General features: G+C 32.9%; 1 protein-coding gene across 1 annotated transcript in view; it reads right to left on the bottom strand.

The window, feature by feature from the left end:
- The window catches only part of LOC145277017 (dual serine/threonine and tyrosine protein kinase-like), a 168,310-nt gene extending 150,635 nt beyond the window's left edge, over positions 1 to 17,675 (bottom strand). The window contains 1 exon segment of the mRNA XM_080128621.1: positions 17,262 to 17,675. Coding sequence (XP_079984747.1) covers positions 17,262 to 17,439 — 178 coding nt within the window. The 5' untranslated portion in view covers positions 17,440 to 17,675.
- Between the last annotated feature and the right edge of the window lie 234 nt (positions 17,676 to 17,909).

The following is a 17,909-nucleotide window of genomic DNA, read 5'->3' as shown; positions in this document are numbered from 1 at the left end:
ACTGTAGAAATCCCTAGATGCCAGAAAGCCTTCTACTCAAATAGCTTCTTTCCTCAAACTGCTAGACTTTGGAATTCCCTCCCGGGTCCTGGTTTCCCTGATTGTACTGACATGCAGAAGTTCAAGTGCAGACGTCTTGCTGCTCAACTCCCTACATAGTGTCCTTGCAAATATGGTCCCAAATAGTATCCGCTTACGACTTAGTGGCACTGTGCCTTCTTTGAGCTGAAATAACAGATTTAAAAAAAAAGAAAAAAAAAATCTTAATGTTCAAAAATAAATTACACTCATCGTGTGAAAAGTACAAGATGTATGAGGGGGAGAGGGGGATAGAAAGCATTAAGATTAACTTTATACAAGCGTGCTGGACAAAGAGTTGGGTTTTATATTAACGTTTGAGTGATTCCTTAGACATCCCGACATGTTCTGATGGCAAATTATCTTTAAGGAAGTTAATCATAACCTCACAATTGTATCATAAAAAAAAAAAAGATGTAGCTCTATTTCAAGTAATAGCCAATATATTTTTTTTACTTCGTTTCATATTACAGGCGCAAAAAAAATAAAAAAATATAAATAAATATTAAAAATGTTTTTTTTTTTTTTAAGTTAAGAAAATTAATATTACTCTTTCTCTTTTTTAGCCATTCATACACGTAATCAACTAATAATTTACAATGAAAACCATTTCAATAATTTAAAAGCTAAGGTGACATCAAATGTCAACTCAGTAAAAAGAAAGTGTTCATTGTATTTAGAAAGGGGAGAAAACTCATCTGCAGGCATTTAAAGTAAAATGAATAATCGTTTTACTTTTGGACTATTGTTTTCATCTTGGATGTTATTCTTACAACATTTCAGTTGATGTAAGCTTCGAACTCTCGGTGAACTCTGGAATCAGTACAGAATTTCAAACAGGGTACTGAGGATTGGCATAGCAGATATAAGTGCTAATTCATATTCAGTTCAAAGTGGCACTCTTTTAGAAGTTAATGGTTCAATCCTTGGTATGGGGGATATATATCAGACTCCTACTCCATCATAACTGATGGATTAAGAGCAAACTAACCCATTTGAAATTCCATTCAGTTATTGAATTTAACAAGATGCACACGAAGGTGAAAGCTGTAGACCAAATAAACCAATTAGTACAAATTATCAAAAAAATAAAATAAAATAAAAACAGTTTTAGTTTATTTTTATAAAAACAGAAGAAAATAAATTTCAAAAGTAACAAATCTAAAATCGAAATAAATTGGCAAACTGATCATTTAAAAAGTGTGGAATTTTGTTCTTAAGCATGCAGCGAAGCTCTATGGAATATGTACATAAGTAAATCAGCGAAATGCATAATGAATTGATAGGGAATCAAGCAATTACAGACGGGAAAGAAATGCAAATAGATGAACAAGTATGAATTGACTTAATATAATAGTGACAGATGAAAGCTATAAGATTAAACATAAAACAAACTGAGTCGATCAGTTCGGTAATTATAGGAGCAGCTTGACTCCTAAAAAAGAATTAAAAAAAAAATACCTGGCAAATATACCCAGTGAACCAAGTATAAGAGAGATTCAAATAATTGCACTCAAAGGGGCGATCAGAATCTGAAAAGATCTCTCGGTTAAAATATATGAATTAGTGGGTGCATGTTTGGCATCTGGTAGAATGCCCCATTCCCAGCTTGAGCAAATTGATAAGAAAAAGAAAAAAAAAAAAAAAAAAGACTAGGCACGTAACACCTGTCTGGTCTTCTTGTCATTGTGCAGGTAAGATAGAATATTGTCTATATGACCAATGCTCGTCCAGTTGTTGCTTAAAATCGTTCACATATTTGGCATTTATATATTACTAGCGGGGAGTACCCGGTGTTGCTCGGGTGTTTGGAGGTGTGTATGTTGGGAGGAGGGGGATAGATTAAAACAACCCTGTTTAAAAAAAAAACAAAAAACATTGGTCAGGTGTTTGGAGGTGTGTGTGTTGGGAGGGGGGGGGAGATTAAAACAACCTTGTTTAAAAAAAAAAAAAAAAAAAAAAACGTTGGTCGGGTCTTTGGAGGTGTAAAGAAAAAAAAAAAGTTTTAGTAGGAAGGTAGGCTCGAACCGAAGTCTTGACGCGAAGGAGGAAACGAAAGGGAAAAAACCCAGACACCTAACCATCTCCGCCACGAGGGGAGAGGTAGTGATAAGCGTCTTAAGTTAACGTTTATAAAGTGAAATTGACAGGTGCAAGAAAGTTAAGTCATGTGATGTTTGACCTAGTTTTGCGCTGTTTCCCCTGCCCAATCATTCGCTTTTTTTATACTGAAAAGCGTAACGAAGGCATGGCGATCGAAAAATATCTCGAAAATAGTGTGTAAAAGTCTAGCAAATTAAAGATAGCCGCGACCCCCATTCTTAAGTTGTAGATATTATGATTTAGACAGCTTATAAAAAGTTTTAAGACGGAGTAAGCCAATCGAGAAGCCTGGCGAAAAAAGTCTTTGGTGGACATACACAAAAATGCGTACACGTACACTAACATACGTTTTCGCTTTTATATATATACTAGCGGGGGGTTACCGGCGATGCCTGGGTGTCTTGAGGTAAATCAAAATTCCGGGGGGGTGGGGGGTTAAATAATTTAAAAAAATATTTTGGTAGGTAAGTGTATGAGGATCGAACCCGTACCCTTGAGTTGGAAATTAGTGTGTGAAAAGAAAAAAAAAAGTGCTTTGTTAACCATTGAGCCACGGCGACATACAACTTTAAGCAGGTTTGAATTTATTTATTTAACTATAAAAACAGGCGTGCGCAATAAAAGTTAACTCTGCTGCTTCCATTTGACCTAATTAAGAAGGTCAAATAGAAGTCACGCAAACCCAAATTTGACTGTTCCTTTCCCCCAAAAGATGTTGGGGAGGGGAAAGCAGCTCCCAATTGTCCAGACTGATATACAAGATTGATCAAAGCTGATCGCTTCTGGACGTTTTTCCCGGCGCAATGCCGAGAAGACGTCATTTGAGTTTAGTTTCACATATTTATACTAAAAAGCCCAATCAACACGCAAGAAGCCAAAATAGCAATAATTTTATAAAAGTCGACGTAAATAAATCTAGATGCGACGCGCTTTCCCAAATCGTACATATTATTTAGGACCCATATAAACAGTTGTAAGCGATCGTAACGACCTCGGAACCGTGTGCGATAAAAGCCTTTTGAAGACATACACGAAATGGTCACACACATTTTGCCTTTTATAGATATATATATATATATATTAGATAAAAGATTTTTACAGTTCATTCCAGATATTAACCAGCTGTAACTAAACGAAAACTTTCTAGTGTTCAATCTGCCATACTTCTTGGAGAGCTTGAGCCTTGTTCTCTTGATAGTTGACCTTTTTTTCCAGTTCAGATCTTGTAGATTTGAATCATTTTGATCACATCGATAATACATCATTTCCAATCTCTTCTCACAGGGCAGATCTTACAACATTGAAAACAACCTGTTACATGATAAGGGCTGCCCTCTTTTCATGTAAGTATAAAAATAGAGAGATTACTTAAAATGAAAATAAAATGAGAGAAAGCAGAAATCGAACCTTGGATATAAGTTTTAAAGAACAATAGGTTTAAATGGAATGTCCAGTAAATTGTTAATTCTGATGAAATAAATAATAAATAAACTATTCATTGTTAAAAGAATGTGGATAATAAAATATGGGTTAAATGAATTAGATATGTAGGTTGAATTCCTTTGTGAAAACAACAAAAGAAAAAATAGGTTATTGGGAAATCAGAATGTCGGAAACGTGCAAGTCGCGTATGTTGGTGGCACGTGAGTTTGGTCATGTGGCCGGACATGCATGGATTTCTCAATATAGGAAGTGAGAGTTAGTTAGTTAGTTGGAGAGTAGTTAGTGAGAAACTCAGAGGGAGTTGGAGATCGACAGACGATAGTCTGGGTGCAAACATGGGTTTCAATCGTCTAGAAGCGAGACGATCACTTTTGAAACTTAATATGTGAACCTTTGAATTCCTGAATGCAAAGCCACCAACTGGTTCAAGTGGAAGAATAAATGTTCAACGTGTTTTGATAACTGCCGTCTCCTGTGTCCATCATTACATGAAAAAGGTATTGTCTATTTATGTGTACAAACTATTTGAAATTCATCATCTAAAAAATATATGTTAGAAAGTAAATGTGTCTATTTATGTTATACAAACACTCCCATTCATACGAACTGTCAAAGCATAAATGCCAACCTGTCAATCCATCGGCATGAATGCAAACCTCTCAATTATCGGTCTGTCTATCTAGATATGAAAACACTTTCTCAAAATGTATTTATATGCAAATCTCTCAATCATAAACTCTCTCTCTATTTATATATATTTCACTAATGTGTTAATGTCTCTATATCTCCCATCTCTTCTCACAACATGATCACACACATGAACCTTCAAAGATCTCTTACTTCCAGGAACAGTCTTAAGACTTTCTAATACAAACAAGAACACTAATAAGAACTCACGTAACATACGCGCACAAGTGGTACCTTCGTCAAATAATAATAAACGTTAAAATATAACAAACCTAAGTAGCTCTATGCTAAACTTTCTCAATCTTATCAATGTTGCAAACAAATTGGTGAATCCTTAAAGCATTTCTGTATTCCAATATCGCTCCAATGGTTAACAGTTTCTTTGGAATTGTCTCGTCTCTAGTGACAAAATTAGCTTTAATTAATCCGAAGCATGGTTGGCCTTATTCACCGATTCATCAGCATAGTAAAGGAATTCCAACCTATTGTCAATATACACTCCTAAATCTTTTTCCAGCTTTGACATTTCAAGCTGTTTTCATGATTGTCCTCCATTAAATATATTCACGTTGTTGTGCATAATACTACAATCACTCATGTTTAACTGTAACTGCACATCCTTTGATCATTTTGATAACCTGCTCAGATCTTTATATAATGCTCCTCTACCGAAAATTAAACAAAATACTGGTAGAATATATTTTCGCATGATTAGTGACATTTATTAGATGAGTCTTTACCAGTATTTTGTTTAATTTTCAATTTTTGAGAAATTATTGAAAGTCAATATGGCTGTAACGAAACTGCCATCTTTTTCCATTCTAACTCAGACTTGACACATCTTCTGTTTTGAAGTGAATAAACACTTTAAAATAAAACAAAAACTATCCAAGTAGGTAGAAGAGTTACTTATCTTGCCTTTGATCATATGTATTTGTTGTATATTTATCTTTAAACTTAAATTTTTAACCCTTCTTTTATATTTTTGGTTTTTGTAAAAAAAACTAGCCATCTAAAGATGGCTATTTTTTGGGGGACAATTCCAAAATTATTACTGATTCCGTTATAAATTTCCAATTCCGATTCGATTCCAATTCTTTTAATATTTACAGATATTTAATTAGAGACTTTTTTGTTTTTGTTTTTTTTTTCGTAAATTTTAAAATTATTACATAAATTTCCGGGTATACTTTTTCTGAAATGTTTTCCTTGTAATATATTGCAAATTGAAAAATAACAAAAAAGCTTATTTTGATTTTAAACAAAGCCAAATTGTATCAGTTCGTCATTAGTATACAACATGCTACTTGAAAGTTTTCATAAACAGTCAAAAATAGTCGAGGTTGGTATGTAAAATGAGAAAACGATGTAAAAACAAAATATTAACAATGCCCTCGAACGAATTTGTAAATAATAATGTTACTATTTAGAAAACCATTTTAAACATGGAGAGGGCTTCGTTAACTATTATGTGCCTTCCTTCTATGAATGTTTAAATTTTAATTATATAAATTTGGTGGGTTATTAAATTGACTTGCTTTGCTGTAAAAAAACAAAAACGAGATGCAAATAATAACTAGCGAGACCTGTGGAAATTCATCAGAGGACTCATTCAGATGTAATATATTAATGTTGGTATTCATGGCGTGAATAGAGATGCTCTATTATTGGAAGTCTTGTTAAAACTGCAAAAGTATTTATCTAAGCTAACAAGGACGCCCAGCATAGCCAAGTCAAGTACGCTTAAATATGATATTTTAATTCTTGCAGATTTCATATATATTATTATAGACTTAATGTTCTATCGATTTTTATTATAAAGTTGCGATTTCAAAAATAAAAAATATATCCATATGACTGGTACATCAGCTGGATTTCCTTCAGTTATAATCGAAACCGAAACCAAAATTTATGAAGAATTCTTGATAAAATTATTAAAAAAAAAAAAAAAAAAAAAAAATGGATCATTGGAGTTTCATCAACTAAAATCGAAATCGAAACCAAAACTTATAAATAAATTTACCAAGATTTCTTCATAAGAAAATAAATAACTTGAGTGGCATCATCTATAATCAAAACCAAACCGTATGAAGAATTCTTGATAAAATTATTTATAAAAAATGGGAATCCATAATTAAACAATAGTCACTCGGATGTAATCGAACACAAAATAAATAACACACATGCTATCGTATTAATATATAGTATTGTTAAAAGTCAGAAAAACCACGCTCCTTTCCTACTGCTAACCCTAAGTACGGGCGGCAATACAAAAAAATATAGCAATTACATGTGATTTTAGGATTTTGCTGATCGACCTTAGAATTAGTGGTAAAAAATTACTTAACTACTTAAAAACTGGGATCAATTTACATTATATTCATATGCACAACTGAACCCCCCTGTTCTAAATTCCCAAATAACGTTTCTGTGTGCTCACACATAATCGCCTAAAAAAGTAGAATCGTATGTTTTTGTTATTTTAAATGTAAATTAAAGTTTTTTGTTTCTTTTTAAGTTAACAAACTTCTCAAAGTTTTGATAAACTTGTGAGATTTTCATCTATATTTTCACTTGTGCCAAAATATAAGGAAACATGAAATATTTCAAAGGATGTGGTAATCAGACAAAACCAGCATCAGAAAAAAAATTGCCAAGCATGTTAAATCTTTCATATTAAAGTCCAAAGTCTCTAATAGACACCATATGGCCATTTATCAAATAGGTGCAAAAAGCTTTTTAAAATCTGTGATATTGAATAGGCAAGTGAATAGAATATTTACTTTGCTTACAATAAAAGCTAATAAAAACAAATTAAATTAGGTTTGGAGAGTCTGACAATTTACTTGTGTCCAAAAAGGTGCCATAAACCTTTGATTATTTCAGAAGAAGCCAATGACAAACACCCTAATGTACAGCTGGCACCAACAAAATTTACCCTCCTCCTGCCTAGAGAATTTAATCATATGAACTCCCTGGATAAGGGCACATAAGTATTTTAGCGAATAGATGCGAAACGATTACAAAGACAATAGGAAAGTTATAAATGACCAATAAATAAAATAAATTAAACTCTGCTAATAAATGTTAAATCTGTAAATGAGATTTATAACTCATTCTGTGGCTCTTATCAGTCTTATGTTGTAAAGGAACAATTTCTAATAAAAAAAAAAAAAAAAAAACAATTTATGCTGGTTTCCTTTTTTATTTAAAAATTTTAAAGAATCGGTTTGGAATCGGAAATTAGACTATAATTTTTCCGATTCCGATAACCCACAGAGTTAAGATTTTTCCGATTCCCGATTCTGATTAATCATCCAGCCCTTAATATATATATATATATATATATATATATATATACATACACATACACACACAGTAGAACACCATGGTATGACATTAAAAATTAGTAACAAAATACAGTACAGTATATAATACACATGTATATAATTAATTAACATTATAAATGACACCGTAACGTGGGTCAAATACCGTAACGTGGGGGCCTGGAAAAACATTGTATTCCACATCATAACTTGAAAAAATTGTATCCTAGGGCCACCGTATCCCAAGGTTCTACTGTATATATGACTCTTCTGAATTTTTGAGATAAGGATTGGTTATTTATATTAATTGGATTCATCGGACTACTGTTCTCATCTTGAGTGTGATTTCCACATTTCAGTAGATGTAACCTTTGACCTTCTGCATAAATAACACTGCTATAACACCTGAAGAAGGTCGAAAGTTACATAGATCGAAGCATTGTAAAAATCATACTCAAGATGCAAACAATAGTTCAATGAATCCAATTAATACACACACACACACACATATATATATATATATATATATATATATATGAGCAAACAGTTAATAAAACATGTTAAAAACACTTTGAAATGAGTTAAAAACATTTAATCTGAAAAGGAAACACTAGATAAGTGGATAGTCCTTAATCCGCAGAGTTTCGAAGAAATACTTTCCTTCTCATCAGAGGGTAGGAATTAGCAAAATGCGGGATTGGATTTTGCATGCAAAAGTATTTGATGAAACAACAAGTAAGTCAAAGATCTTACTTGATAACAAAAAAAGTGAAGCAGAGGGAATATGGTGAAGAAAAAGGTGATTACACATGAATGGATAGTCTGGTGAAAGATAAATAATCCAGTGACGGTAAAATCCAAATATTTAACTTCAAGAAAGTTAATTGAATTTCCATTTGCACAAGTAAAATCCAAAAATCCCGTAATTGGAAGAAGATGGTCCATAATAATCCAAAGGCAGAAATCCATGGAAAAATTCACAAAAATGTGTACAAGGAAAAAAGGAAAAAATTCCAATAATATTAATAAAAGAAAAATAAGATATGCTTTTCATTCTACTGCCGAGATATAAATATAAATAAGATCAAGGAAGAAAAAGAGGGGGGAAAAATGGTGATAGAGTTAAATATAAATAGAGAAACAAATGTCAATATATCTATATCTATATATATATATATATATATATATATTACACTTATTTTGTAAAATTAAAAATACATTAAAGAATGGTTTTATACAACAATAAGTTATTTAGAAATAGTAGCAAGTGGAAGTTTTTTTAAGGATTCCACGAAGTAACCCACTAAACTTTTTTGTAAAAAAAGAAAAAATATTTGCGTCATTTCCATTAAGAATATTTTTTTTTTTAATTTAAAAATAGCAATAGCTTTAGGGGGTTTCCTGATATCACAGAAAGTGAGTGGTTATGGGAATGGCGGATGACTCTACTTGACTTTTAATTCAGCTGAATTCATTGCGTCAGAAAATGCAGTAAAAGTTTGGAAATAGTTATTTAAACATTCTGAAATCGACATTTTACATTTAAGTGTCTCTTTGTTTTTGTTTTTTTAAATTGAATAGTGGCTTTCTATAACAGCTGCACACAGAGTATCAAATGCCTAAGATCTAGAGAAAGATTAAAGTAACTGCCCTCCGTAAGTTAGAGAAATACCTGAGCCTGGCTACTACCCATATCTCTGTCCTATTTAATCTCTAAACGGCTCATCCTCACATGAATTGTCCCAAGCGTGGAGTCCTATCTAACTCCTGACCAATCTGGTTTTCAGCCCAATAAGTCATAGGTGGGCCAAGTATTGAACTTCGCTCCATAGAAAGAGGATGGGTCACAAGCTGGAATGGTCACTGGTACAGTGTTTATAGATCTTACTGCATTCTACAACACTTAACTATCGAGCACTTTTGCTGAAAGTCAGCAAAATGATTAAAACATTCCAATAGTTCATATTATTGAATCCCTTCTCAAAAATTGTCAATTTTACATAAAGATGAAGAGGAAAAGAGCAGGTGGAAGGCACAGAAGAATGGCCTCTAAAAAGGTTTAGTTCTGCCCCCCCCTCACGCACACTGTTTAACATATATACAAGTGACATGCCAATATTCTATAATGTGGGTAGGTTCATCTACGTGGACATGTGCTTTGAAACCCAATCAAATGATTTCAAAGTCATTGAAAATAAATTGATGCAAGTACTCATGTAGTTTTACAATGATAAATAGCATCTCAAACCAAACCAAATCTAAGGTGTGTTGATTCCATTTTAAAAACCACCTAGCCCAATACAAGCTCAACATCACCTGGGAAGGTAAAGTCTTGGAAAACATCCCATACCTAAGTTATTTTGGCATAACACTCGACAGGACACTGTCATCAAAAAGATCTGCAAGAGAATATTGACATGTAACAATCTGCTCGCAACTCTAGCTTGGGAGCTGAGGCACAGACATCAGACTTGTCGGCTTCGGTGCTGTGCTATTCAACTGCAGAATACTGCGCAGTGGTATGAACTTATTTTGCTCATGCTGCAAAGGTCGAAATCAAGCTCAAGAAAGCATGCAAGACAATTACTGGCAACCTGAAATCAACCAATTTTCTGTCTACAGAATATTCAGAATCGCTCCACTGCAGATCCGTTGCGAAGGCAGAGTATGGCAAGCAGGGCAATCACAATCACCATTCCTTATTTGAACACTGAAAGGTGCCACAGTGGCTAACATTCCACAAGAGCTTTGCCTCTGAAAAAAAACAGCAACAATGGGGCTGTTCTGGCGCTGAAAGAAGACATCCCAGCAGGCTCTGAAGTTTTCTTGAAAGCATAACACTTAACCAGGCCCAATCGAAGGTTGGCAAAACATGGAACAACTTGCACAAGTGAAGCTATGTACAAAAGACTCAGTGTCCCTGCGGTGCCAATGTGCAGATTATCACACACATCTTCACAAACTGTCCTCTAAGCTCAGATGTGGACCTGAGGAATGCCTTAAGCACATCCCGAGGATGGATCTTGAGATGGAGTGAAGCGCTATGATGATGATCGAGTAATCATACATACATTGATGTTTTGAAAGGAAATTAACATTTTTCAAACAATTTTTTTTAAATAACTGAAAATATGCTCGAAAAGCAATATATATATATATATATATTCTAATGAATCTTTTTTGATAAAATCCTATTTTTGTCATGTAAACTATTTATAGTGAAATGGTTTACTTTCAAATAACTTATTTTTCATGTAAAAACAATAAATAAAAGATACATTAAAAACACCAAGTTATAGCGATTTTCATAGTACACGTCAAGTGTGAAAATGAAAACTCTGCAATCCTATTTATCTCCCTCTCACTATGGGAAGATGTGACAAAAGGTCGAGAAGTAGGATTTAAAAATTGAACACCTAGAGGATGCGGAAACTGGCTTACAAGAAAAATAATGATTGAGCAGTTCAATCAGTATTCCTCAGTAACAACGCCTCAGGCGATTAGCAATAAAAGGTGAGAAGGCAAAGTCTGAAGGTGAACCTCATAGAACTGCACAGGGCCATCCATCTCAGCCAACACAGAACAAACCACATCAACAATGGCCTGGTGGCTTTGAGGGCCAAGGGAAAAAAAATCAGGAAACTCATCTGCAGAAATATTGCCTCAGTCCTTATAAAAAAAAAGTACAGATAAAAGTTAGCTAAGAACAATAATTAAAGTTCTTAACCTTATCCTTTAACTCGACAGTTATGAAATTGAATTAGTGTTCTTAACTGAAGTTGTTTATAAAGATAGCGACTATATTTTCCTGGTAAAATTTTTATTTCAGCGTTTCATGTGCATTATTTTTTGAGATGATGGGGGGGGGAAGGAGATTTTTTTTTTTTTTCGAAGTACGTGCGGTTTTATGAATTTACCACTCGGACTTAGGGTTAAAACCAAAAAAATAAATAAATAAATAAATTAACAGCACTAAAAGACAGAATGACGGAAATAAGGAGGTACATAAAATTTATATATGAAACTCATCCAGACTAAATATAAAAAATAACTGATTTTTATCCGCTGAGTTTTGCAGGTTATTCACACATAATCGATGAAAACTAAAATCGGTAAATTTTTACTATAACTGCAATTTAACACTCACCTTTAAATTGACCACTATTAAAGGGTTTCAGGTCTATTGAAAACGAATATAACATTCAAATGTGGGGCAGACAAGTAGTTTTCTGGATAGTAAGAAATTTTTTTTTCCAATGTATTAATGTATTTCAGTGGCCGTCGCCATTCTTAATATGGCGAGTGAGGTATTTTGTAACACACATGCGCATTAGTACTTGTTCAGTTGTGAAAAAAAAAAAAAAACCTGACCGCCAGTGAAAACATAAGAGATTACATAGGGTAATAAAGGTCTTCCTACTCGTCTGCCCAAAATTTAAATGTGATATTCGTTTTCAGCATACCCGAAAACATTTCAAAGTCGTCAATTTAACGGTGAATGCCGAGTTGCAGTTAACGTTAACCCCCCCCCCCCAAAAAAACCCCTAAAATCTCACGGAGGATAATTCAGTGAACGGCCTTAATCAACAAATTTATCCTTTTTTATGAGGTGGCGGGGTGGGGGGGGGGACTTTTTCAATTTTATTTTGTTGAGTGATTAAACAATTTTAACCCAAACCTAACCTTTTGCATGCTTCTTGACGTCGTCTTTTTTTTTTTACACTTTTTCCGCAGCTTTCAAATCGTAAATTGCTTCGGTCATTTCCGGGATTGATCCAGGATTCTCCGTCAGTTCTCAGAACTAAAGCTCCATAAGTAATGAAATCCTCTTAATATACCCATTCATTGTAAGTGCCCTATTTTCTTGCTTTAAAATGTTTTACGAATTGCATCATAAAAGAAAAAAAACAAAAAAACTTTCACTTTTAGTAAAGCTAAAATGTAAAGTTTTAGTTTCAGTTTTTGGAAGAAAATTTGCTGTAATGTTTCGAACAATATTTTGTATTTATTGCTTTTATTTATCAAATTATTGTCAGTTTATTTCACAACAACAAAACAATAAAAAAAAAAACAAAAAAAAAAACACGTTTTTAATGTTTAAAATCAATAACAATTTGACAAACTAAATCAGCCAACCAAACTGTAAACTTTACCTTTTTTCACCAGAAAAAAAAAAGATTCTATTTATTTTATTTATTTATTTATTTCGATTGTGTGGCAACACACTGAAATGGTAATCTATACGATTACGGTTTCTATTTCACTTCCGGTTGCGCCTTCGTTTTTAATTGTCTATTAAATTGTTAGGTGAAAATACAAAATAGGTAAAAGGGCTATCATTTAGAAAATACTTTAATATGTGGAGGGGCAACCGGAACTGAAGTGGAAGCTAATCGTATAGATATAGCTTAAAATAGCCACGCAATTCTGAACCACAGTGTAGGTAGGTCAGAACGAATAACCATGTTTTTCCGCCAAAAATAGCTGCATAAAAGAATCCCATTTTATTTTGCCGTAGACAGGGGAGGGGCGCAAAAATAACCAAATAAATAAATAACAAAAAAAAAAAAAATATTAAAAAGTACGTGTTTTAGTGTATTTGTTTAATTAGAGAAAAACGAGATTATAATTGATTATCAAAATAATAAGTACAAAAGTTAAATAGTTGATAAGTTGTCATTTTTGTTTTTCTTTAAAGATATTGACTATTTTTAGGTTTTAACAATTTTCTCTCGCGTTTGAATGAAAAAGTTGAAAATTGTTTTTAAATGTAAAAAAAATAAAAAGATACTTACGCAGAGAACGTAGTGTTAGAAGTATCAGAATTTTTGTAGGAATTTTTGACACCCCTAACACGAAACTGCGAATACAATATAAAAATCTCGGAATTTCTCTGTTAAAAGTGGGTTATGTATTTTTTTTAAGGATTATACTTCCAAAATAAACTATTACAGTTGTTTTAAAAGTAATAGAAATATTTTTTTTTGTTTTTTTTTTAAACAGTAATGAATTTTCCGAACTCAATATTTTTCAATCTTTAAACTTTAAAAATCTATCAAAATTTTTCTATTGATTCTATTTTTACGATATTTTCAGGGTCAGTGTGAAATTTTATGTTCTTTCCAATAAATCGAATATAATATTTTAGACAAACGTTTTTTTTTTTTTTATTCACGGTTCCCCCCCCCCCATCCCAATTTTTAAGTGTCTATTACAAAGTAAATACTTAATTTAGACCCGGATAAGTACATAATTATTTACTCACAAATTGAAGAGAAAAGGTCAATACATAATATATTCAAATTTAAAAAAAAACGGACATCGTGTTCTCGTAGAATTTTACCTGTAAAGTTTGAAGTTTAAAACCTTTTTTTTAAACCACGTTATTTGTTTTTTCTTTTTTCTTTTTTTTTTTTTTAATGGAACCTTGGTCCTTGCTCCTTTAATTGAAAAAAAAATTAGGGCTTGAATTACATTTTTCGAGGAGTTATAAGCTTGGAAAGACAGGGGGTCGAATAATTCACGCCTCCAATTTTGTAAATGTCTAATAATAATTAATTTAGACCCGGATAAGTACATAATTATTTACTCACAAATTAAAGAGAAAAAGTCAATACATAATATATTCAAATTTAAAAAAAAACGGACATCGTGTTCTCGTAGAATTTTACCTGTAAAGTCCGAAGTTTAAAACCTTTTTAAAAAAAAAACACGTTTTTTTTTTGTTTTTTTTTTGTTTTTTAATGAAATCTTGGTCCTTGCTCCTTTAATTGAAAAAAAAAATTAGGGCTTGAATTGCATTTTTCGAGGAGTTATAAGCTTGGAAAGATGGGGTGGAATTATTCGCTATTTTCACAAAATTTCTGACAGCGTGCTATTTTTATAAGATTTTCAAGTTAAATTCAGTTTTGACCGTATCTTTGTTACATTGCTAGGTGAAAGTACATAAGTTACAAAACACTCACCCCTCACATGTTAAGAATGGCTTTCTAAATAGTAACACTTATTTCAGCACGGTACCTTTTTTGCATAAGTACCACAAAAAAATAAATTAACACTGATTTGTATACATTTTCCATTTTAAGCAAATACAATGTCACGTAATTATTATTATGTCGAAAATAGTAATATATCCAAAAATTACGAAAAATCACCAAGTAGAACAACTGGTATTGTGTTTTTAATAATAATAATAATAATAATAATAACGTTCTTAGCATGGGGAGGTTAGAGGCGTTTACTACGCTGAGGCAGATCGTTAAAAAGATATCAAAACAGTCTATCGCTAGGCTAAAATGTTAGTTGCCATTAAAATGTAATGTAAAATATGCGTTCCAAGTTACGTCGTCTTTGTGTGAACTCTTCACTGTCTACTTTCAAACATCTAAGAAGAATGCAATTTTACCCGATTTCCCGTAAAAATGACTTCTAACTATAACTTTCTACTCGATGAATTTCCGCAATTTCGGTTATATTACTATTTTCCACATGGCAATTAAGTACATAATATTGTTTTTGTTTAAAACGCCATATTAAAAAAATCGATCTGTCGACTATCTTAACAAGCGTCAAAACTTTAATGCAGTTTCGTATACATCTTCTATCGTTTATTACAGAAATAAGGTTCTTCGTATTTACAGTCACCACTTACCAAAGCCAAAGGCCACTCGAGGACCGTGGTTGAGAAAATTGTTAGTTTAGTTTGAATGCTGTGGTGTGCTGAAGCTGAACTGGCGAAAGTGATCACATTTGGTTAGGCTTACTTAACACGACAAATATCACTTGATATTGGACATTTTTTGTGCGATTACATGTCAACAGCATAGAAATATAATTACACAACGGCGAGAGGTTTCTCTTTACTATCCTGGCACTTTTGCTAGGAGCAAAGTGTAGTATCTATTCCGGCAGATGTTGCACTTTGTGACCATTGCCCTTGTGGCAATTGGTTATTGGTACATGTAGGGGCAACCCTATATGTACCATCCCCTTCCCCTCCCTCCCCCTTCACCTCACATAAAAACCGACCTTGTGTCATATTTTGCTTTCGTGGGGAAGCAAATAAATACCCTCTTTACTATGTAAATTTAGCGCAATATAGGACAGAACGGGTAACCATTTTGTATTTCATTACAAGAATGGTTACTATTTAAATGAAACATTTCTTTTAAGAACCAGTATAGCGACGCTATAAAAGGTAACGCTATACTATAGCGTTACCTTTTTTTAAAATTTCGTATTGCCACCCCCGACCCCGAACTCTGGGGTGAAATCACGGCTGTCTTTAGTTACCCTATAAATGTCACCGTGACATTTATTGAGTGGGTTTGGGTTTCCACTAATATTTTGTAGAATGTTTGATTTTTGATCAATCATCGAGACTACCTAAATGACCGTTTAATGTCAACTATTTTTTTCAAACTTGACACTCTATACATTAAATAAACATTTGGTCAATGTAAAGTTTCTTTCCAAGTCCTCAAAAAAACTTTAAAATGACGACTTTCAGAGGTTTCCGGTAGTGCTGAAAAACGAATATAGCATTTAAATTTGGGGCAGAAAAGTAGTATTCATGATATGAAGATATTAGTTTTTCAAAAAGTGGGGGATCATTTTCCTACATAAATTTAACATAAAATTAGCACCCACTTTTTGCCCATCTAGTAATTTTTTCATATAAAAACATACTTTTGTTTTTCGTTCTTTTTTTTGGGGGGGGGTATTCAATTATAGAACTTGTATAGTTTTTAACGGGTGCTTCTGTAGTTTAATTAACCGTTTTTCCGTAAGTAACATGCCGATATTAACCGAGTAGAAGAACCCGAACCGTTTAATATTTCACAAAAAATTTGTTTACATTAGGGGAGGCGGTGGAAGAGCGGAGGACGTGTTATGGCGTGTTTGCATGATGTATTGTACTTGTTACAGAACGGAGATATAAATTGATCAAGTTTTTTTTTTTTTTTTTTTTTTAAGAAAATCAGATTGGTACTTCTACAGTTTTATGAGGAAGAAGAGGCCAGGAGTAGTGACCATATTGTTGTAAATTTTGCCAAAATTCAAGGGCGACAACTCAATTCGACTACAGAATTTTGTTTGTATTCCAAATAATTATCACTTTTTAATCGCTAAAAATGGTAAAATTTGATTATCTTAATTTAAATAAAATACTTGATCAATTTACGCGATTTTGACATAAGACATCTTCGTTCCGTGACGAGTACGTATTTTTCTGTACTTTTGTTTTTAATCAAGAGGGATTCTAGATAACCAGCACAAAATCTCGGTAATGGAATTGAGTTGTCGCCCTTGAATTTTAACACATTCTAAAAGAATGTGGCGGTTCCCGGCCCTCGCCTCGCTTTTTCATAAAATTTGATTTTCTTAATTAAAAAATAAAAACTACTTGATCAATTTGTGATTTTGGGAATATGACATCTTCCTCCCATGACGAACCCATAAATTACCCGCAAAAATATCTAGTTCTTGACCACATAGTGCAGATAAGAACGGGTAATCATTTTTTTTTTTTTGTGCATTTTCAAAATGGCCGGCAATTAATTTATAAACAAATATTTTTGTATTATCGAGTAGGGTTTCATGATTATTATTAGTTTCACTTACTGTCTTGTCGCTCCAACTTTATTGTTTGTGCTTGGATCTCCTGGAATAAATGCTGGGTTTCTTCTAGCACTTGTTTCAATCTGCGAGTGTTGTCGCCAAATTCGAACAACACCTCGGCCATAACAGACGACGGGCAAGAAGGTGACGATTCTTCCCATTCTTTGTACTCCAAAGACATTTCTCTCTTTAATATCCCGAGAGGAGAAATAAATAAAAAAAAAAAGCCTCACATGCCGATCGAAACGACTAGGAGAAGTTGTAAATATTAACTCCAGTTGCCTTTCTCTTTAATTTTCAACGGTGACAACGCTGGAGTGTGGAAAAAAAAATACACACTTAGTGATAATCGAGATAAAGGCGGTCAGTAAGCAACAAGTATTAGGAGTGTGTAACACTGAATAGGTTAGAATATGAGAGAGGGGTGAAGGGAAGGAGAGTAGGAGGAAGAGAGAGAGAGAGAAAAAGAGAGAGAGAGAGAGAGAGCAGCTCTTAGGCGGACAAATGGCAAAAATTGTCCCGTGCTTAAAAAAAGACTAAGCTGAAGGATTAGTTTAATAAAGTATATCATTTAGTCTTTTGTTTGTACACATTTCTTTCTTTCTTTTTATCTGTTTGTGTGCTGCCTAATTCGTATTGTATACATTAACT

Source organism: Euprymna scolopes, chromosome 5, assembly GCF_053919585.1.
Source record: "Euprymna scolopes isolate OS-2025 chromosome 5, ASM5391958v1, whole genome shotgun sequence".
NCBI lineage: Eukaryota > Metazoa > Mollusca > Cephalopoda > Sepiida > Sepiolidae > Euprymna > Euprymna scolopes.
The sequence above is the reverse complement of the archived record's forward strand: the minus strand, read 5'-3'. Positions and strand labels throughout refer to the sequence as shown.